General features: G+C 42.6%; 1 protein-coding gene across 3 annotated transcripts in view; it reads left to right on the top strand.

The window, feature by feature from the left end:
- Positions 1–23,658, top strand: part of upf2 (UPF2 regulator of nonsense mediated mRNA decay) — a 126,601-nt gene that overhangs the window by 18,346 nt on the left and 84,597 nt on the right. For 2 of the 3 annotated variants that reach the window (XR_011596252.1, XM_070897107.1), the window contains 8 exons: positions 5,336–5,496; positions 6,352–6,543; positions 6,862–7,035; positions 14,808–14,911; positions 18,365–18,450; positions 21,753–21,861; positions 22,136–22,249; positions 22,641–22,757. Coding sequence is in view for 2 of the 3 variants with exons in the window: in XM_070897107.1 (XP_070753208.1) it covers positions 5,336–5,496; positions 6,352–6,543; positions 6,862–7,035; positions 14,808–14,911; positions 18,365–18,450; positions 21,753–21,861; positions 22,136–22,249; positions 22,641–22,757 (1,057 nt within the window). In the remaining variant the exon portion in view is untranslated. The remainder of the gene's footprint in view (positions 1–5,335; positions 5,497–6,351; positions 6,544–6,861; positions 7,036–14,807; positions 14,912–18,364; positions 18,451–21,752; positions 21,862–22,135; positions 22,250–22,640; positions 22,758–23,658) is intronic. The other variant, XM_070897108.1, reaches the window with a different exon arrangement.

Genomic DNA, 23,658 nt, shown 5'->3' on the forward strand with positions numbered 1-23,658 from the left:
TTGGCACTTTAAGCACTTTTGAAAATATATACCACATCCACAGTATTCTCTTTGTCTATATGCTTGGTAATTTCCTTGGTAGTTTTGTAATGTGTGATATGTCCTCAAGAAATCTATGTTCCCGTCCATGCTTCTAACTCGTCACTAAAATTATCCCTGATTATTTCACCAGTGTTAACTCTGATTATGGTCTCTAGCTGTTTAATTCCATTAGTTACCTGGCTTTCCCCTTTTAACATTCATGGTCTTTTGATATAATTCTTGTTTCTGGAGAAATTTGGAACATTATTGTTCTACCTCTGCTTTTTCATCCCTAACCTTCCTCCGTGTTCTGGGGTTTATTATCCCAATGGGGCCCAGAAGAGGCGAGGGCCCTGGGGCAGCACGGGCCCAGCCCACACTGCGATATGTGCGCGCACTCGGTCCGTGCAGCAGAGCACGGTCCCGTCGTCCTGGTTAACCCTTGCCACTGGACCAAGACCTCGCTCTGTCAAGCCCGTGTGGTGGCTGGTGTGCAACGGCCACCCCACGTTAAAATAATCCACGCACAGGCATCTTCCACCCTTCAGAATGTAGTTCAGGATCTGGTATATTAGTTCCTTCATTGAAACACCTGCGAACTCATCCTTTTTTGGAGTGGAAGCAAGTCATCCTTCTTTCGAGGGACTGCCGACGCCGACGATGATGATGATGATGGTGACTTTGACACTGGAATGGCGAGGGAGGGAGGTTGACACTCCAGTGCAGCGCTGAGGGAGCGCTGCACTGTCGGAGGTGCCGTCTTTCGGATGAGATGTTAAACTGAGGCCCCGTCTGCTCCCTCAAGTGGACGCAAAAGATTCCATGCCACTAAGGGGAAGTGGGACTAAGTGGATTGCTCTTCGATAAAGCCGACGCAGACTCGATCGGCCAAACGGCCTCCTGTGCTGTGCTATTCTATGATTGTATTATACTGCGCATTAATTCCACTAGAGATGCACAGCTGGAGTTCACGTCTCTGGTGCCACGGACGTCCTATTGGAAATGATGCTGAAGGACCTTTTCTAAACCACATGAAGAGTCCTACCTCGCAAGTACAATACAAGCAGCAGCGAGATACTCGAACAGAAACGTGTCATTGTGTCTACTTTCGTCAGAAACAGCCTGATTCTTGCTTAATCCCATGATATGTGAAACCGCTTTTAAAATCTGATCTCCACTGTCTGGCCATCAGAAATTTGGCAATGCATCATTTTTGTTATGTGAAATCGAAGTTTTCGCACTGTCCGTTTGGACTATTGATCCCAGCACTACAATTGCAGATTTCACTCTTCCAGTTCAAGAAAAAGAAAGAAAAACTTGCATTTATATAGAGTCTTTCACTGGACGTGCTGTACAGCCAATTAAGTACTTTTGAAGTGTAGTCACTGTTGTAATGTGGGAAACGCGGCAGCCAGTTTGCGCACAGCAAGCTCCCACAAACAGCAATGTGATAATGACCAGATAATCTGTTTTAGTGATGTGGATTGAAGGAGAAATATTGGCCCCAGGATACTGGGGATAACTCTCCTGCTCTTGTTCGAAATAATGCTACGGGATCTTTTACTTCCACCTAAGAGAGCTTACAGGGCCTCGATTTAATGTCTCATCCGAAAGACGGCACCTCTGACAGTGCAGCGCTCCCTTAACACTGCACTTTTGAAAATTTACTTTTGGAAGTTACTATTGAATCTGATTCCACTGCCCATTCAGTCAGCGCGTTCCAGATCATCATACCTCACGACGTTAAAACATTTCTTATCTGCCCCCTGGTTCTTTTGCTAATTACCTTAAATCTGTGTCCTCTGGTTACCGACCTTTCTGCCACTGGAAACTGTTTTTCCTTATTTACTCTATCAAAACCCTTCATGATGTCATGACAGACACTATATAAATACAAGACTTTCTTTAATCTACTAAGAAACCGTCCAGAATGTATTTTAAGAATTCCTTCCCATTTTGACTGCCATTCTTGGGTTTATCTGGGCTACCTCTAGTTAGTGATTTCTGATTTGGTTGCAAATCTCCTCCGTTTATTTCTCGCTAGCTGACACTGGGAATCCCAATCTTGCTGGACAGCTCTGACTATTTCTCAATTCAGCTAAGAGAAACACCACCTTCAATAACCTTTCTACTGTGTAAATTGTCAGACTGCTTGTCCAACATCCAGTTCTGGATGAGCAGAAATTTTCTCCAATTGAATATTGGGAAGACTGAAGCCATTGTTTTTGATCCCCGCCACAAACTCCGTTCCCGAGCCACTGACGCCATCCCTCTCGCCAACTGCTGTCTGAGGCTGAACCAGACTGTTTGCAACTTTGGTGTCATATTTGATTCTGAAATGAGCTTTCGACCACATATCCGCAGCATAACCAAGACCGCCTATTTCCACCTCCGTAACATCGCCCATCTCCGCCCTTGCGTCAGCTCATCTGCTGCTGAAGCCCTCATCCATGTCTTTGCTACCTCTAATCTTGACTATTCCTGGCTGGCTTCCCACATTCTACCCTATGTAAACTAGAGGTGATCCAAAACTCGGCTGCCCGTGTCCTAACTCGCACCAAGTCCCACTCACCCATCACCCCTGTGCTCGCTGACCTACATTGGCTCCCGGTTAAGCAATGCCTCGATTTCAAAATCCTTATCCTTGTTTTTAAATCCCTCTATGGCCTCACCCCTCCCTATCTCTGTAATCTCCTCCAGCCCCACAACCCCACCGAAATGTCTGCGCTCCTTTAATTCTGCCCTCTTGAGCATCCCTGATTATAATCGCTCAACCATTGGTGGCCGTGCCTTCAGTTGTCTGGGCCCCAAGCTCCAGAACTCCCTGCCTAAACCTCTCCGCCTCTCTACCTTTCTTTCTTCCTTCAAGACACTCCTTTAAAACTTTAAAACTGTTTGACCTGCACTAATTTCTACTTATGTGGCTCGGTGTCGAAATTATATCTCCTAATTCTCCTGTGAAGCGCCTTGGGACGTTTCACTGTGTTAAAGGCGCTATATAAATACAAATTGTGTGTATGTACTGGATTTTCTTTTTAGAGTGAAGAATACTTATTTTGTATTAGTTAAAATTGTACATTTCTGTAACACTCTATGAAAGCCTTTGATGTATTGTATAAAGAAAAACCTGCATTTATATAGCGCATTTCACAACCTCAGGACGACTCGAAGCGCTTTACAGCCATTGAAATACTTTTGAAATGTAGTCACTGTTGTAATTGTTTCTCTCTCTTGGACACTCCCTCGGAGTCGAGGATGACTTGCTTCCACACTAAAAATGAGTTCTCGGATGACTGAGTCCAATGCGTGACCTGCAGTTTGCACTTTTTCCAAAGAGGCTTTGTAATTGTACATTGTTCATGGCGCCTGTTATTAATCGTGACCCAGTAAACCTCTGCCAGCTTTCTAGGACACCTTTTGTGCAATTATCAAATACTGCTTGTGCCAAAATCAATAATCAGAAACTTGGCCTGTTCCAGCTTGGCCCTGTAGTTATTGTTCTTGAAAGCCTGTTTTGTTTTCTGTTCACCCAAGTGACTGGGAGGGCTGCGAGCAGATCGATTTGGTGCCACATTGTGGCCAAAACTTGCACTACATTCGAATCATAACAGGTGTTCCTGTCCTTATGAAATACCTTGTAATATGTTTGCAAATTTATTTTTGAGTAATTTTGAATAATCAACTTCTTTTCAAACTGCAATTCATAAGAACATAAGAAATAGGAACAGGAGGAGGCCATTTGGCCCCTCGAGCCTGTTTCACTATTTAATAAGATCATGGCTGATCTGATCTTGGGTTCAGCTCCACTTCCCTGCCTGCTCCCCATAACCCATCATTCAAAAATCTGTCTTATCTCCACAAATATATTCAATGATCCAGCCTCCACAGCTCTCTGGGGCAGAGAATTCCACAGATTTACAACCCTCTGAGAGAATAAATTCCTCCTCCATCTCCGACCTAAATGGGCGACCCCTTATTCTTAAACTATGTCCCCTAGTTCTACGTTCCCCCACAAGTGGAAACATCCTCTCTGCATCTACCTTGTCGAGCCCCCTCAGTATCTTGTATGTTTCAATAAGATCACCTCTCATTCTTCTAAACTCCAATGAGTACAGGCTCAAACTTTCTTCATAAGTCTATCCATTCATCTAAGGAATCATCCTAGTGAACCTTCTCTTTACTGCCTCCAATGCAAGTATATCCCTCCTTAAATAAGGAGACCAATATTGCACACAGTACTCTAGGTGTGGCCTCACCAATACCTTGTATAGTTGTAGCAGGACATCTCTGCTTTTATACTCTACCCCCCTTGCAATAAAGGCCAACATTCCATTTGCCTTCCTGATTACTTGCTGTACCTGCACACTAACTTTTTGTGTTTCATGTACCAGGACCCCCCCCAGGTCCCTCTGTACTGAAGCATTTTGTAATCGCCATCGTAATAATAATTTGCTTTTTTATTTTTCCTGCTAAAGTGGATAACCTCATACTTTCCCACATTATACTCCATCTGTCAAATGTTTGCCCACTCACTTAGCCTGTCTATATCCCTTTGCAGATTCTTTGTGTCCTCCTCACAACTTGCTTTCGGGTCACGAAACATAAACTCTGCTTCCTCTCCACGGATGTTGCCTGACCCGCTGAGATTTCCAGCATTTTCTGTTTTTATTCCAGATTCCAGCATCCACGGTATTTTGCTTTTGTATTAGAGTGAAACTTGATTGAGGTATCGACAAAATCTGTATGTCACATGGATATTTGCAGTGCTCCCCATTCCCATTAGTTTAACCTATTCATTACATGCTGCCCATACATGTTTTTATTAATGGCTCAGTGAAATGATTTAGTAATTGCTCATCATTCAGAAATTCCTCTTTCAGTAAAATGTGGATGTACAAATTTGGTTCCAAATTCATATTTTTGATTTTCCAAAAAAGACTTGCATTTATATAGCACCTTTTTCAACCACCAGAAGTCCCAAAGCGCTTTTCAGCCAAATAAAGTACTTTTTGAACTTGTAATGTAGGAAACACGACAGCCAATTTGCGCACAGCAAGCTCCCACAAACAGCAATGTGATAATGACCAGATAATCTGTTTTAGTGATGTGATTGAGGGATATAAATATTGGCCAGTCACCGGGGAGAACTCCCCTGCTCTTCTTCGAAATAGTGCCGTGGGATCTTTTACATCCGCCTGAGAGAGCAGACCTGGAGACAAATGTGTGTATCGCACATGATTAACTTGACAGTGGAAATGGGCTCTGTGACCAGATTTCCTTTTAACTTCTGTATTTATGTGTTTCTTTCTGTTAGGCGAATCTTGCATTCAAAAGGAGAGCTGAGTGAAGATCGGCACAAGCAGTATGAGGAATTTGCCACCTCCTACCAGAAGCTGTTGGCCAACACACAGAGTCTGGCTGATTTGTTGGATGAGAACATGCCTGAACTTCCCCAAGATAAATCTGCACAGGAAGGTGAGGCTGCCCATCAGAGTGTTACAGTTTGGGTGGCAGAGGATACATTGCGAACTCTATGGTACCATCCAATTATGTGACAGTGTCCCGATTCCATCCACAGTTTATATTCATTAGCATTCCGATAAGCAGCCAAAATGCAGGTCATAGCCTTGGAAGACATTTCTGTTAGTGAAAATGCCCCTTTACATAGGATTACATCGGATAAATGCCACAGAAACCGGCCATTTGGCCCAACCAGTCCATGCTGGCGTTTATGCTCCACTCGTCCCATGTTTCCTCATCTAAATCTGTCTGCATAACCCTCTATTCCCTTCTCCTTCATATGCTTGTCTAGCCTCCCCTTAAATGCATCAATACTATTTGCTTCAACCATTCCCTGTGGCAGCGAGTTCCACATTCTCAGCACTCTGGGTAAAGGGTAAAATTCCTTCTGAATTCCCTATTGGATTTCTTAGTGATGATCTTATCCAACAAATGGCCTCTAGTTCTGCTCTTCCCCACACATGGAAACACTTTCTCGCTGTCTACTCTATCAAAACCGTTATAGACCATTACCCTTTAGCCTTCTCTTTCAAGAGAAAAGAGACTCAACCTGTTCATCCTTTCCTGATAGGTATACGCTCGCATTCCTGGTATCATCCTTGTAAATCTCCTCTGCACCCTCTTTATTGTACTATAAAGCAGTTTGATCAAAAACATGTCTCTGGCAGCAAAAACTGGCTTTGAAAATCCAATACAAAAGGTTTTTAGTCAACTCCATGAATGTATTTGCGAGACTTCTAGGAACAGCCACTGGTTGCCACTGAATGACAATTATTGCATAGAATGAAGTTCTGTAATTTTATTTAACAGAACATGGCACTGGCATAGACATCTTCACACCTGGGAAACCTGGCGAATATGACCTTGATGGAGGAATCTGGGAGGATGAAGATGCTCGCAATTTCTATGAAAACCTAATTGACCTGAAAGCCTTTGTACCTGCCATATTGTTCAAAGATAACGCGCAGAACAAAGATAACGCCAGCAAAGAAGAGACAAAAGGTAATGCCGTGTGTGGCCATCTTCAGAAAAAGGGAGATAATTGAAGAGGGAAAAGGAAGAAGATTATGTTGCTATGTGAAATATGGTTGGTGGTTTGGGGGAAAAAAAGCCAGAACTTTGTTCAGTTAAAGCAACACAGAGGAATATCTAAATTTCGCTTTCACTGTTTAAGTATTGCATTTTATGCTGTGAATAATAGTTTCAAAACACATTGGCCACTTTGTGCGGTTTTGGGATAGTATCGCAAAAGGTTCACGTGAAATGTTTGCAAAATCCACCACAAAGATCTGTATGTACAATTAATTTGCATGTTTTTAGCAGATTCTAAAGATGCAAAGGATTCCAAGGATGCAAAAGATTCCAAAGAGTTGGTTGCTACGGAGGAACTGGAGCTGGAACTGGAAAATCTGGATATTAATGATGAAATAATAGTAGAGGAAGAAGGAACAGATGAAACCGAAGACCCCAGTCAGAAACTTCTGGAGGAGCATGGTAACACTATAAATATTTAACTGCTTTAACTAACCTGCACAGTCTGCTGCTCCCACGCTGTGGCTGAGCTACATCTAACCTCTACATGGAGCTGAGACTGCTGTTTACATTTAACATTCTAATATTTTCCTTATTTCTAGACTGAAATAACTTTTAGAAACTGGGAAATGCCACTAGGCCCAACAAACCTGTCTCTTTTGAATTGCTTGTTTTGACAGCACAGAGTTGCGAGCTGCAGATTGGTCTCTCGCCGATATGTTCCCGCGTAGCAACACCCTTGAGTGTTAATATTACATTCTGCTTTGACTTTTATCTGTCAGAATCAAGGAATCATCGAAATTTACAGCACAGAAGGAGGCCATTCGGCCCATCATGTCCGCGTCGGCCGACAAAGAGCTACCCAGCCTAATCCCACTTTCCAGCTCTTAGATCCGTAGCCCTGTAGGTTACAGCACTTCAAGCGCATATCCAAATACTTTTTAAATGCGATGAGGGGTTCTGCCTCTACCACCCTTTCAGGCAGTGAGTTCCAGATCCCCACAACCCTCTGGGTGAAAAAAATTTCCCCTCAAATCCCCTCTAAACCTCCTACCAATTACTTTCAATCTATGCCCCCTGGTTGTTGACCCCTCTGCTAAGGGAAATAGGTCCTTCCTATCCACTCTGTCTAGGCCCTTCATAATTTTGTACACCTCAATTAGGTCTCCCCTCAGCCTCCTCTGTTCCAAAGAAAACAACCCCAGCCTATCCAATCTTTCCTCACAGCTAAAATTCTCCAGTCCAGGCAACGTCCTCGTAAATCTCCTCTATACTCTCTTGTGTGCATTCACATCTTTCCTGCAATGGGGTGACCAGAATTGCACACAGTACTCTAGCTGTGGCCTAACTAGTGTTTTATACAGCTCAAGCATAACCTCCCTACTCTGCTCAGAGGGCTGAATAACCTGGACTTCACTCACTGCCCCATGGTAAAGAAGATCTGAATTTAGGTATTGATCAGGCAGAATGTATTTCTGCCAGCTGTAATCCACAGATGATATATCCTCCTGTACGGCTCAGAGACATGGACCATGTACAGTAGACACCTCCAATTGCTGGCGAAATACCATCAACAATGTCTCCGCAAGATCCTGCAAATCCCCTGCGAGGACAAATGCACCAATGTTAGCGTCCCCGACCAGGCCAACATCCCCAGCATTGAAGCACTGACCACACTTGATCAGCTCTGCTGGGAAGGCCACATTGTTCTCATGCCCGACACGAGACTCCCAAAGCAAGCGCTCTACACAGAACTCCTTCACGGCAAACGAGCCAAAGGTGGGCAGGGGAAACGTTACAGGGACACCCTCAAAGCCTCCCTGATAAAGTGCAACATCCCCACCCACATCTGGGAGTCCCTGGCCAAAAAACGCCCTAAGTGGAGGAAGTGCATCCAGGAGGGCGTTGAGCATCTCGAGTCTCGTTGCCGAGAGCATGCAGAAACAAGCGCAGGCAGCGGAAAGAGCGTGTGGCAAACCAGTGCCACCCACCCTTATCCTCAACGACTATCTGTACTACCTGTGGTTCTCATATTGGACTGTTCAGTCACCTAAGGACTTATTTTTTTTTTTTGAGTGGAAGCAAGTCTTCCTCGATTCCGAGGGACTTCCTATGATGATGATTGGCCCTGAATTTGCAGTCGGAGGCCGACCAGAAGAATACGCCTCCGAACCGGGAAACAAAATCTGAACGTACCCGGTGTCCCCGGAGCTTCGGGTCCCGGGCCTCCGTGCGTACGCCTGCGTAAAAAGCCCATGGATCCCAGGGGCGTATGCGGCTCGCATGCATCCCTGGGATCATGTGAGACTGGTCAACCAATCAAAGAGGGGGATTCCTATGATGCTAATGGGGATTCCATTTACCTACGGAGCCCCCATAAACATATTAGAAATCCCAAAATAAGTTGGAATTCAGACCACTTCAATAAAAACAAATGTTCCCACGTTCAAAATTAATGAAAATGCCCTTTCATTAAGCAATAAAAATAAAATTTTTTTGAAAATAAATTGATTTAAAAAAATTTACCTAAACTAATTATACATGGATGTAACATAGAAACATAGAAAATAGGTGCAGGAGCAGGCCATTCAGCCCTTCTAGCCAGCACCGCCATTCAATGAGTTCATGGCTGAACATGAAACTTCAGTACCCCATTCCTGCTTTCTCGCCATACCCCTTGATCCCCCGAGTAGTAAGGACTTCATCTAACTCCCTTTTGAATATATTTAGTGAATTGGCCTCAACTACTTTCTGTGGTAGAGAATTCCACAGGTTCACCATTCTCTGGGTGAAGAAGTTTCTCCTCATCTCGGTCCTAAATGGCTTACCTCTTATCCTTAGACTGTGACCCCTGGTTCTGGACTTCCCCAACATTGGGAACATTCTTCCTGCATCCAACCTGTCCAAACCCGTCAGAATTTTAAACGTTTCTATGAGGTCCCCTCTCACTCTTCTGAACTCCAGTGAATACAAGCCCAGTTGATCCAGTCTTTCTTGATAGGTCAGTCCCACTATCCCGGGAATCAGTCTGGTGACTCTTCGCTGCACTCCCTCAATAGCAAGAACGTCCTTCCTCAAGTTAGGAGACCAAAACTGTACACAATACTCCAGGTGTGGCCTCACCAAGGCCCTATACAACTGTAGCAACACCTCCCTGCCCCTGTACTCAAATCCCCTCGCTATGAAGGCCAACATGCCATTTGCTTTCTTAACCGCCTGCTGTACCTGCATGCCAACCTTCAATGACTGATGTACCATGACACCCAGGTCTCGCTGCACCTTCCCTTTTCCTAATCTGTCACCATTCAGATAATAGTCTGTCTCTCTGTTTTTACCACCAAAGTGGATAACCTCACATTTATCCACATTATACTTCATCTGCCATGCATTTGCCCACTCACCTAACCTATCCACGTCACTCTGCAGCCTCATAGCATCCTCCTCGCAGCTCACACTGCCACCCAACTTAGTGTCATCCGCAAATTTGGAGATACTACATTTAATCCCCTCGTCTAAATCATTAATGTACCGTGTAAACAGCTGGGGCCCCAGCACAGAACCTTGCGGTACCCCACTAGTCACTGCCTGCCATTCTGAAAAGTACCCATTTACTCCTACTATGTGTATGTTTTAATCATTTAAAAATATATATTTTAACCCTTCCGCCTGCTTTTGCCGGGCATAAGGGTTTCATGGGCATTCGCTGGGCAGTAGTCGGGGAAATAGCCCAACTCTGCGCCAGCAAAAGTGTGAGTGCAGCAGATGCTAAAGATCTGCAAATGCGAAACGTGGCAGATTGCAAGTTCCGGGTTGTCGCGTGTGCTGTGCATCTGCCGTCATCGGCCCCGCAAAATCTGGGCCATAATGCACCACCACCTATCTGGACCCAAATGAAGTGGTAGTCGAGAAATGACGCTCCTTAAAAACCTACCTCTTTGACCAAGCATTTAATCACCTGCGCTAATTTCTCCTTATGCGGCTCGGTGACAAATTTTTTAAATCTGATGTTACTCCTGTTGAAGCACCTTGGGATGTTTCACCACGTTCAGGGTGCTATATAACTACAAGCTGTTGTTGTTGTAGTGAAAATTGACAACTTTCTGTAAAAGTTACAGTCTGCATGTTAATACACTCGATGTAATGGTGACCCAGTCGGTTAGGATATGGTGTTTTTCAATTTTGTGGCTGAGATTTTTTGGATAAAATTTGTTTTTTTTTATACTTCAAATATTTTATCCAAGCTCTTCTCTATAAATGGAGTTTTTAATACTAATATGAGAGCGGAGGTAATTTTTCACTGTTAATTATGGTCTACATGTTTAGCTAGGTATCGGCAATCTTGTTTCTGCATTTTCCATATGCAAGGTTCTGGTGAAGTCTTTGTGTTGAGTATGTGTGAAAATCCTGTTCTAGCATTGTAGGAAAATGCTGCTATGTGTCGTCATCTATTCAAAAGCAATATAAAGCCGCAAACCTGTGTCATTGTTCCAGTTAATTTTATCCCAGCTTCAAAACTTCTTTGCTCCTTGCATCGGAGCCCTTGTTCGAAAAAGGTTTGGGAGAAAATCTCCACCCTTTCATTAGGAGCAGATTAAACTTGAGCATCGTTCTCAGACATTGGCCTGTTGAGTTTGATAATTTATCGGGAGTCTAAAATGTTGATGTTGGGCAAGGAACCTCCAGAAAATATTGTCCTCAGCTGCCCTTTTCAGGACAAGCATGCACGAGAAAGAATGAAAAGGTTCTATACCGTAACACAAGTAACCACAAAATGAAATCTTGCAATCAGCACAGCACCCTTTGGTATTGATGCATGCAATGCAACACCAATATCAAACACCAAGTGTCTCCATAGTACAGTAACATGCCTGCAAACCATCATCTAAACATTTTAAATACTGTGCACAAATAAAAATTGTTGAATAAAATACTTGTGACTGAAATTGGATACTAAGGGAATCAAGGGATAGTGCAGGAAAGTGGAGTTGAGGTAGAGGATTAGTCATGATCTCATTGAATGGCAGAGCAGGCTCGAGGAGCCGATTGGCCTACTCCTGTTCCTAATTCTTATGTTTTTAATGAAACATGGTGTTGTGACTTGGGAAATTTCCATCTGTGCAGGAACTGCATCTGCCAGGAGTGGCTGCACATATGTCCTGCATTGTTCAGAGCAAGATATAAAAGTACAATCAGCCTAATAAATCCAGCCATGACCAGACATGCATTGCTGAGTGTGCATCAGCACCATTTGGTGTCTAGAAAACGCACAGTGCTGACTACCTCTTTCGGTTAGATTGGTGGGCACCTGTTTGGAGTTTCTTAGTCATCATGTCCTCCACACCGTATCCCTGTAAGGGTACAGTAAGCATAAATGCTGCATAATAAAACTGCATGTTCAGATGTCCGTCATGTGTCCAAACGGGATTTCTGACTAAAAGGGGGATGCGGTTGCCAAGAGGGAGGGCTCCAGCCGAGACCAAGCTGTCACTAAGCACACTGAACGGGGTGTTAGCCTTATCGTGGGTTCTTTGCCAAAGCTCTTCACCTGGAGTTGGTGATCAGCAATCCTGGTACACGATATTGGGCTCGGATATCCTGACCATCAAGGTGACTGGCACATAATTCTGACTTGGAATGACGGTTGTATTGCGACTGCGTTACGAAGCGACAATCAGCTGCTTCTGGAGCCCTGCACCTCCACCAGGAGGAACTCCACACTGATTGGGTACACAGTGTGTCTTTGTTGTTTACAGGAGAATACAGTTGCATATTTATGGTGAGTTCTGATGCGCCCCTCCATCCTTTTTCTTCCCCCCCACGTTGCTGTTGAGAAGTTCCTGGTATCTGCTGTGTGCCTTAGAATCATAGAAGTTTACAGCATGGAAGGAGGCCATTTCGGCTCATCGTGTCTGTGCTGGCCAACAAGAGGCTACCCAGCCTAATCCCACTTTCCAGCTCTAGGTCCGTAGCCCTGTAGGTTACGGCGCTTCAGGTGCATATCAAAGTATTTTTTAAATGTGGTGAGCGTTTCTGCCTCTACCACCCTTTCAGGCAGTGAGTTCCAGACCCCCACCACCCTCTGCGTGAATAAATTTCCCCGCAAATCCCCTCTAAACTTTCTACCGATTATTTGAAATTCATGCTCCCTAGTTAATGACCCCTATGCTAAGGGGAATATGCCCTTGCTATCCACTATATTTAGGCCCTTCATAAACCCACCCCTCAGTCTTCTCTGCACGCAGTACTCTAGCTGTAGCCTAACCAGTGTTTTATACAGTTCAAGCAAAGTCCCCCTGCTCTTGTATTCTATGCCTCAGCTAATAAAGGCAAGCATTCGTATGCCTCCTTCACCTTATCCACCTGGCCTGCTACCTTCAGGAATCTGTGGACATGCACTCCAAGGTCCCTCTGTTCCTCTACACTTCTCAGTGTCTTACCATTTAATGTGTATTCCCTTTCCTTGTCAGCCCTCCCCAAATGCATTACCTCACACTTCTCCGGATTAAATTCCATTTGCCACTGTTCTGCCCACCTGATCGATTGATATCTTCCTGCAGTCCACAGCTTTCTTCATTATCAACCACACAGCCGATTTTAGTATCATCTTGCAAACTTCTTAATCATACCCCCTATATTCAAGTCTAGATCATTGATGTACACCACAAAAAGCAAGGGACCTAGTACTGAGCCCTGTGGGACCCCACTGGAAACACCCATCAACCATTACCCTTTGCTTCCTGCCTCTGAGGCAATTTTGGATCCAACTTGCCATTTTGCCCTGGATCCCATGGGCTTTTACTTTCGTGACCAGTCTGTGTTGTGGGACCTTATCAAAAGCTTTACTAAAATCCATATACGCTACATCATACGCACTGCCCTCATTGACCCTCCTGGTTACCTCCTTGAGAGCCTTGAAAGCTTAAACTCGTGCTTGTCACTTATCTAATGACTATTCTTCTTGTGGGTCAGGCTGGACAAAAGTACGGTGTTATTTGGGGTTGAGGTGACTTCAGGATGATCCCTTGATGCTGGAGGATTGGATTCAAGTCATCCCTTTGTGACCGACTCTGTAAATTAGTATCTATGCCAGGGCACTGTTAATGGTTGACCAGCTTATCTGGCTTATTAATTGCACTTGGGGCTGTAGAACTGCTACTGGGAGCTAGGATTCCTCCCACTTGGCCCTTGGTAACCATGTAAGACAGTGTCTTAATAGGTAGTGTGGTCCTGGTTGGATGAGCAGTCGGAAGCTTATCATGCTCTGATGGTAAACCTGCTTAGCTCGAAGCCTCGCTGGCATGATTTGAAGACATGGTGATGGATTTCCATGTGTGTCGAGACACTCTACCGACCAAAATAAGTGTTTCCTGGGCACTGAGTAGTGCTGACAGATGCTCCACAATGTCTGACTGGCCATGGCTGGATATTCTTGGGCTGACTGTACTTGTCTGTCTTGTTCTGAAGAATGCCAGGAACACATGCAGCCACTTTTACTAGTGCAATTTGTGAGCTGACATATTTTGACCTAGCAGTGTTCTCATATTTTTACTCTCCTCGCTGCTTTAATTGCTCCTTTTCCAGCAAAGAGCACGATTCTGCTCCCCAGCTGTTGCCAATGTGAAGCAGCAAGGCATTGCAGGAGAGTAATTTACGTGGACTGATACTCTCTCATGCTCTATCCGTAAAGAAGCATCTGCTCTAACTCCTTCTCAATTCACATAGCCAAGATTGGAAACCATCAGTTAATCTTGAGCACGAAGCCATGCCCAAAGATCTATCCCAAGTCCTGCAAATCTGTCAGTAATAACTTTTTTGTTTAATGGTGTAGTGGTCCAACTGTTTGGGAACAGGTAACTTTAATCTCGTAATGAAGAAGAACTGTAGGGTTGATTAGTCAACCAACACTCGGTTTCCAATCTCAACTGAACTGCTGTGGTGATATACTGAGACGGTGCAATCTGACCTGTTGCCGTGGAGAGCAGTTATTGTGGAGAACTTGAGCAGATTGCCTGCTTGTCCTCTTGGTTGCCGGTAACTGGGATAGAAGAAATATTTGCAACTTTAAAGAAAAAAAACTATAATGCAAAATATTGAAGTGTGGCATTGTTAAGACGCAGCAGCATTTTGTTGATACTGCCTCAATAAAATTTACTTTTCATGCCTTCCTCTGGCTCCATGTTTAAGTGTGAAATGCCTTTATCCTCTGTATCTGACGTATGGTGATTATATTGCAGAACAAGATGAAGAAGAAGCCAGCACTGGTTCTCATCTGAAACTGATAGTGGACGCTTTTCTGCAGCAGCTGCCCAACTGTGTCAACCGTGACCTGATAGACAAGGTACATTTAGAGTCCTGCTTCATATAGAAACTTAACGGAACTTGTACAGCTACATTTTGTTTGTCTGCATGACTTCACTTATCTGCTGTCAACCTTGTAGAAATTGCAGAATTTCCTTTGCAGCTGGTGTGACTGTGAAAATACAAGATAAGCTTCTATTACCTTTCATGTATTGCCGAGACTCCCTGCATAGATCAGAGTAGTCGGTGCTCGGGCGACTGGAGTGTTGCTCTACACTAGCTGCGAAGAGTGGGTTCGACAATTCTCCATTTTTTGGAGTTCTTATTTGGTGCCTCAGTTGAGATTGGGAGCTTGGCTGTGTTTGTGCGAACGGGACTGGGGGTCGTATCTGCATCTTGTCTCTCTGTGGGACACTGCATATTTTTCATATTTAAGCGACTGCTCTGTGCAACGTAGCATTTATTCTACATCCTTTAGATGACATTATTTCTGGTTCCACTGATAGTAATGACATTTTTTTTTAGTTACTATCATGCCATTTTGAAAATCCTCCTGGCAGAGATTGAAAGGCCAGTTTTACACATGCACGACCAGTGGGACCGTCAGCTGTGCAAATTTGCAAATATTGGGCATGTTGCTTATAATTTTCCATCTATCAAAATTAATAAACAGAAAATTGTGAGGGCTTTGTCCAAGATTTCCTGATTGTATAGGACTGACAGGCAAGGCTTGTCTCTGCTGGTATGTTTGTATTAAATTGGTCCGTAAGAATTTTCCCTGCCCAAAGCTGGAACAATTTTAACATTCTAGCGTGGGTGTGAAATTAGATATTCTCTCTCTCAGACTAAAGATATAGATAAAAGTGTACAAGCTACCTTTTTTAAAAAAAAAAAATCAACATTAATGAGACATGCAGCACTGCATCTCTGAGAGCCATAGAAGATGACAGCACTGTAGGAGGCCATTTCATTATCATTCTGTTCAGGCTCTTTGCTATAGCAATCCAAAACTAATCTCGCTGCCCTGCAGTTACTCTGTATGGTACTCTGCTTCAAATATTTATTCAGTTTTCTCTTAAAAGGTGCAATGATCACTGCCTCAGCCACTCTCTGGCAAAATATGCCATGCTCCAATGAATCTCTGTTAAGACATTTCTCCTAACCTTCCTCCTCATTCTCTTATTGATAGTTTTAAATTGGGCTACCCTCAATCTTCTTAGCATTCGTCAGTGGAAGGAGTCTTAGCACCTAATTCCTTTGCTCAGCCAAAGTCCTAATCGTCTATATATCCTGAGAATAAAAATGGACCCAGTTCAGACCACTGGGGTAAACAACTTGCAATCATTCTCCAATTCCCCAACCCCTTTGACCGTAACTCTTTGTTCCCTGTCCATCAAACAGTTTTCTATTTCTTTCCTTTGATGCTATACACCTTTTGTAGCAAATTACTGTTCCATGTATACTGCAGAGGAGACTCACTTAGAAGACAAGAAAGTCTTAACACTCCTTTTGAAAATCCATTTACTGTGCCTCTGAGGTATTCTTTTTATCTGTCGAATTGGGCACTACTTTTTTCAAAAACATCCTATTGAAGTTGTCAAACATGATTTGCCTTTGATAGATTCATTCTGGCTGTTCTTAACTAACCCATGAACTTTTAAACGTTTACTAATTTTGTCCCGAATTATGGATTTATAAGAGTTTGCCGACAACTGATGTTTAGACGAAGTGGCCCCCAGTTAGCTGGTTGATCTTTCTCTCCCGTGTTGCCGGTGTGAAGTTGTAAGTGCCACTTTCTGCAGAGGCGTCGCTTTCCATGGGTGACTCCACAAAGTGGCTTTGCAGTAAAGGGAAGCCCTGCTCCCAGCAGTTACAAACATCAAGGTCGTTTTTTTTTCAATGAAAACACATTGCACAAAGTTTTTTGTGTGGTGATAGACTTTTCTCTCTGCACTCTGAGTAGTACATTATTCTCCCTTGTGGAGAGCGCATTATTTCAGTTTCTCAAACCAGAGATTACTTTGAGTCAAAGGTACTCTGCTTCGCCTACACTTGCCTTGCTTTTTAAGTGAGTCTCCTCTGTCATATACATGTAATAGTAATTTGCTATAAAAAGTGCCAGATATATTCAGATCCTATTTCACACTTGTCTTTATTATCCATCTGTGTCACTCTGCTTCTGCTCCTTCTGTACTCAGAGTTTGCTGAGTTTATACTTGCACTAAAGGCAGTTCAGAGAAGGTTCATGAGGTTGATTTCCGGAGATGAGGGGGTTGACTTATGAAGAAAGGTTGAGCAGGTTGGGCCTATACTCATTGGAGTTTAGAAGAATGAGAGGTGATCTTATTGAAACATATAAGATACTGAGGCGTTTTGACAGGGTAGATGCCGAGAGGATGTTTCCACTCATGGGAGAATCTAAAACTAGGGGGCACAGTTTAAGAATAAAGGCTCGCCCATTTAAAACAGATAGGAAGAATTGTTTCTTAGAGGGTCATGAATCTGGAATTCCCTGCCCCAGAGAGCTGTGGAGGCTGGGTCATTGAATATATTTAAGGTGGAGATAGACAGATTTTTGAAGGATAAGAGAGTGGAGGGTTATGTGGAGCTGAGGTCAAGATCAGATCAGCCATGATATTAAATGGCGGAGCAGGCTCGAGGGACCACATGGCCTACTCCTGCTCCTATTTCTTATGTTCTTATGACCATTCACTTGGAATTGTTGCTTTTGTGTCTCACTGTTGGGATCCCTGTGTGATGCCCACAAAAGTGATTTTTTTTTTTATATAGTTCCGAATGTTAATTTGTTATGAATTGGAACGAAATGTGCAAAGAATGATGTAGCTGACCTTTGTTGTCAGTGTTTCCTAAATAATGGGGAGAGCAAGTTGTAACCTGGTTCCATATGCTACCAATGTCTCCCAAAGGGTCCATCTTTATACTGCAATCTATTCTCTGACGATTAAACACTTCTGGAACTTTTATTTTAGTCCCGTAAATAATATTGAGGGTGAAATTCCTCTTAATTTTAATGGAAAAGTCAGTGTGACAATAAAACAGGAAGTTTTTGAATAGTGTGAGCTTTTTTAATAGTTATTTCTTCTTCGAAGTTGTTTCAGCGACTGACCATGAAGCCCTCAGTAGATACAAGCAAATCCCAAGTTATTTTGACTGTGAAACGTTATAAATAAACCATTTGATCTTTGGGTAGTAGCTCACTCTTCTCTACAAATGCCGGGGAGGTTTTGTATTCATTTTAAGGAAAGTTACTTTGAATTTTTTTAATTGTAGTAGAATAGTTTGATCTTTTGATACAAAGGCCGCATCACTTTAAAGGAAAAGATCCACCAGCTTTTTTGATTAAAATAATTTATACCATTAGCTGCAATACAACTCTTGCCTTCTGAAAAGTAGAGACCAAAGTTGACATCTTCGGTTGCTGAATTTAAAAAAAACTCTAGAATCAACAAACCTTTTAATTGTTTTTGCGCAGGCTGCCATGGATTTCTGCATGAACATGAACACAAAAGCTAATCGAAGGAAATTGGTCCGAGCACTCTTCACCGTACCCAGGCAGAGGTTGGTGTATTATTGTTGTAGCATTTTTTAATGGACATGAGTCGGGAGAGTTTGGTGTATTACTGCTGTAGCATTTTATTTTGGTCTCGGGATGTGGGCACTGCCAGCAAGGCCACATTTAATGCCCCACCTTGGTTGCCTTGAGGAGGTGGACGTGGATCCTTCTCCTTGCACTGCTGCCGTTCTTGTGCTGATGATGCTCCCACACTGGTACAAGGCGGGGAATTCCAGGATATTATCCAGCGACAATTAAGGAATGGTGATTAAATGTCCAAGTCAGGACATGTACCAACCCGAAGTAAACTTTTTTGTTATCAGTAAAATAAGGATTAAAAATATTATGAAAGAAATATGTTGATTATAGATTTATGTGGGTCAAGAGTAATTATGTAATGAATATATTGATTTTAGTTTAATGGGGGTTAGTCATAGTATGTTATATATAGGGAAATATAGGTTAATGAGTATTAAGCATAGTAAATGTAATGAAGATGGAGGTGAGCTTGGAGGTGGTAGTTTCGACAGCATTGCTGTTCCTGTCCTCCTTGGTGGTGGATATATGTGTGATTTTCTTTTTAAAAAGTAAGATGTGTACGGATATTAAAATGTGCCTTAGATAGCTCTGCCTGTTTGCAGTTGCTTCTAATCTAATTACTGAGGGAGTGCTGCATTATCAGAAGTGCCGTCTTTCGGATGAGATGTTAAACCGAGGTTCCATTTATCCTCTAAGGTGCGCGTAAAAGATCCCATGGCACTATTTCAAAGAAGAGCAGGGAGTTATCCCTGGTGTCCTGGCCAATATTTAGCCCTCAATGAACATCAGTAAAACAGATGATCTGATCATTATCACATTGCTGTTTGTGGGACCTTGCTGTGTGCAAATTGGCTGCCACGTTACAACAATGACTACACTTCAAAAAAGTACTTCATTGATTGTAAAGCGCTTTGAGATGCTCTGAGGCCATGAAAGGCACTATATAAATGCAAGCTGAATAATGGTACTTAACATCTGAAGAGCCAACCGCAATATTATTGATGGATGCAATATTTTTCTCCCAGCACCTTGGAACTGAAACAAGCTATGGGTGACTGCAACCTTGTTTTAAGAGGTGCATTGCAGCTTTAAATAGGCCTCTGGGTGACCCGGTGGAAATTCTTCCTCAGAAGTAGGTGGGTTTCCATTCGGGTTGGTCATTTTGGTGAGATTATAATGAGGCCCGGGCATTGGTAGAAAACAAGTTACTTTTAAACTGAACTCAAAACTTATCCGCCGAAAACTGACCAGGATTTTTTTTTATTCGTTCCTGGGATGTGGGCGTTGCTAGCAAGACTAGCATATTTGTTTCCCATCCCTGATTGCCCTCGAGTAGGTGGTGGTAAGCCGCCTTCTTGAACTGCTGCAGTCCGTGTGGTAAAGGTGCTCCCGCAGGGCTGTTAGGGAGGGAGTTCCAGGATTTTGATCCAGCGACGATGAAGGAACGGCCGATATATTTCCAAGTCGGGATGGTGTGTGACTGGGAGGGGAACGTGGAGGTGGTGGTGTTCCCATGCGCCTGCTGCCCTTGTCCTTCTAGGTGGTAGAGGTCACAGGTTTGGGAGGTGCTGCCGAAGAAGCCTTGGCGAGTTGCTGCAGTGCATCTTGTAGATGGTACACACTGCAGCCGGTGGTGGAGGGAGTGAATGTTGAAGGTGGTGGATGGGGGGCCGATCAAGCGGGCTGCTTTGTCCTGGATGGTGTCGAGCTTCTTGAGTGTTGTTGGAGCTGCACTCATCCAGGCAAGTGGAGAGTATTCCATCACACTCCTGACTTGTGTCTTGTAGATGGTGGAAAGGCTTTGGGGAGTCAGGAGGTGAGACACTTGCCGCAGAATACCCAGCCAATGACCTACTGCCACAGTATTTATGTGGCTGGTCCAGTTAGGTTTCTGATCAATGGTGACCCCCAGGATGTTGATGGCACTACTATAATTATCTCTGTTAAGTTTGCTTTTTTTTTTAAAAACACTCTTGACAGAAAATGATATGATCTTGTTTTTATAGTTTGCCACCAGCAGTTACAATGTGCCTAAAATCATTGATTTAATTGCAGCCTATTGCATTTTGCTGTAGAGGGCACACAAGGCCATCTTTTGTACTGACTCTTTTAGTCTATATAATGTATGCTGTATTTCTTCAGAATTTGCCAGTTCTTTTTATGTAATCCGTTTTTCCAGTAGTGTATACACAATTTGTCACCTAGTTTACTCAATATATTTGGAAATGTGGAATTTTTTGGAATTACCTGGTTGTCAGTTGGTCAAAAGATTGTTTTAACAGTGAAAGTTAATTTGTGGTGCCAGAGTGGCTGTGCAAACTGTGCAGAACTTGTGTTTGTGACCGTCAAACACAGCTAATTAGCAGGAGTAACGTTTTATGAGCACAGAGGGAAATTCGTTATTAAAAATTGCAAAACCCATCTGTGGAGCTCCATTGCATTTTGCAGAACCAAAACAAGAGTACAGGTTGGATCTCCCTTATCACGCACTCCCTTATCCTTCCTGATCACTTGCTGTACCTGCATACTAACCTTTTTAAGCTCACGGTCTCAATGGACTTCCTATCCATCAATAGTGAAAATAAACCGGCTCTGGAGTGAACCTGTAACTATATTTTTTAAATGATAGACATAACAAAACTCCCAGATGGATCACTAATTATTTACAAGAGAAAAAACGTATCGGAGGAAAACTGCATGTAATCTGAGGTTGGGGCTACGGGTACTTTATTGGAGTAGGTATGCTTTTGTTTCGGATTTGGACGTGTTGTGCGAGATGTAGACTCACGTGAAAAGTGTTTTATTCCCCATCTTTGACATCTCTCACTTTTTGAATTCACCACAAAAAGGAACATGTATTTTTTAATTAAAAGGACAGGCTAGAGTTAACATTTGTTGCTTTGAGATGAGTGTCGTGTTGCCAAATGCTGAAAAATGCAGCTAATAATCTAGGCGAGTGCATTTTGTTACTGCCCTATTTGTTAAATCAGTAATAATATTATTTTCAAATGCATAGTTATTTAAACATATTTATGCATTTTTGGCATTTATGAAATGATCAGGTCACCTGGTTTTACTCCAGGTGTAATGACACTCTAAATTTTTATTCTTGTGTTTTGCTGGTGTTGAACTTTTAAAATAATGATTGAAGAATAAGAATTGTATTTTTATTCAAGAAATGTGTACCTAGTTTTAAAACCGAATTAGCCTCTACCTGATGTATAAAATGTTCCACGTGAGTTGATTATTTAAAACTTTCCCCCTTTAGATTGGACCTGCTTCCATTTTATGCCCGTCTGGTTGGCACTTTACATCCGTGCATGGCTGATGTGGCCGAGGACCTCTGTGCCATGTTAAAGGGAGACTTCCGATTCCATGTATGTTTTAATTTCTTCTTTGAGAGAACACTGCTGTGATTCTTTAAATATTTGCTTCGTTTCATATTAATTTCTCAGTTGCAACGTAAACTCATTTGCTTTAATAGGATACAGTATATAGTGGACTGCAGGCAAAATACTAATCATTTTACTTTGTATGAATGCAGCATTGTATGTGCCACAGGATAAAATATATGCATTTATCTAAACATTCAAGTTGCTTGGGCGATTAGTATCCGTACGTAGTTTGAACACTTTTTATTGCATGCTTCAGGTCAGAAAGAAAGATCAGATCAATATCGAAACTAAGAACAAGACCGTACGCTTCATTGGGGAGCTAACAAAGTTTAAAATGTTTTTGAAGAACGATTCACTTCATTGTCTGAAGGTCAGTCTGCAATATCCTTTATCCATACATATTTCACTACTTGAGATCTGCGCGCGTTTTTCAGTTGAACTAAAATCTAGTAGGATTAAAGAGAGCTGCCACTTGTTTATGTAATGATGCGAAGTAAAATCTGCAGTCTTACGGCTACATTGTCCTTGGACTGAGGGGCAGCAAGAACACAAATTATGATCATTCCTTCAGAAGGTTCAAATCCTGCATGGTGAAAATAAACAAGTTACTCTTGCACTGCTGTGGCAGAGGAGCTCAAATAAATATATAATTGTTATGGTGATCATTCCATAAACAGATTTACCAAAAAGTTAAAAAATCAAAGACTTTTTATTTGATGGGGGGAAAAAAATGACCTTTGTTTATTCCCTACTGTGCACAGATGCTCTTGGCTGACTTTTCTCACCACCATATTGAAATGGCCTGCACACTCCTGGAGACAACTGGGCGTTTTCTTTTCCGATCACCTGAATCCCATTTGAGGACGAGTGTTCTTTTGGTAAGATGTGTACGCTGAGAATACGCAAAGAAAGGATGTTTTTTAAAATTTGGTTTTGCTTACTCTCTCTTTGTGAAAGGCACAGCGTGTATTTTGTTTGCTCTGCACTTTCAGGTCCAGCTTTGAGCTGTTTTCAGGTATTTATGTGATTTGGTCATCTGCAGCTGTCCTTGAGCAAATAGTGCTTTGTAACTGGCTGTTTTGATATTAGAAGAGCAACCAATAGTGATTTGTTCCAATTTCCTATCCTTGGGTCATGTTTACCCCTTTGCTTCAGGCCTTCCCCTAAATGATTTAAATTGGGAACTCACTATTTGGATGCCACCGTTATATTAATACCCTAAATTAACTCATTTTCATTCTTCTAAAATGACGAGGGTTTTCCATTCTCATTGCCAAATACATAGCCAAAATTGTGTTTCCTGGAATCAAATCCCGAGTGTAGACAGACTGGGAGAGGCTGTACATGCTTTGGTTCCGTGAGCAGTATACACTTGAACTGGGTGGATATGATATGTCTGGACCTTTATTTTTTGTACTGTTGCTTTATCAGTGCTTTTAGTTTTATTTTGGACTCATACCCAGATGAAGCTTCGAGGACATGAGCCCACTCCTTTAGCAATGTATTATTTAAAAAGCAGCGGGCTAATTCACAAGTCAGATTTATATAGCTCCATGTTTATATCGTAGCAAAGTTAATCACTTCATATTACATTTTACAGTCAGTGGTGGGATTTGATACAAGTCTCCAAATTGGCTATTTGCAGATATAATTTTATATTTTCAAGATTCTAATTTAAATAATTCTGTTGAATGTTTTAAATAACTTGCAAGTTTAGGAAAGCGGCTCATGGTAAGATAGTGCCGGCTAACTTAAAATCCAGTCCGTGCTCTTCATGTT

The sequence above is a fragment of the Pristiophorus japonicus genome, chromosome 13 (genome assembly GCF_044704955.1).
Source record: "Pristiophorus japonicus isolate sPriJap1 chromosome 13, sPriJap1.hap1, whole genome shotgun sequence".
Taxonomy (NCBI): domain Eukaryota; kingdom Metazoa; phylum Chordata; class Chondrichthyes; family Pristiophoridae; genus Pristiophorus; species Pristiophorus japonicus.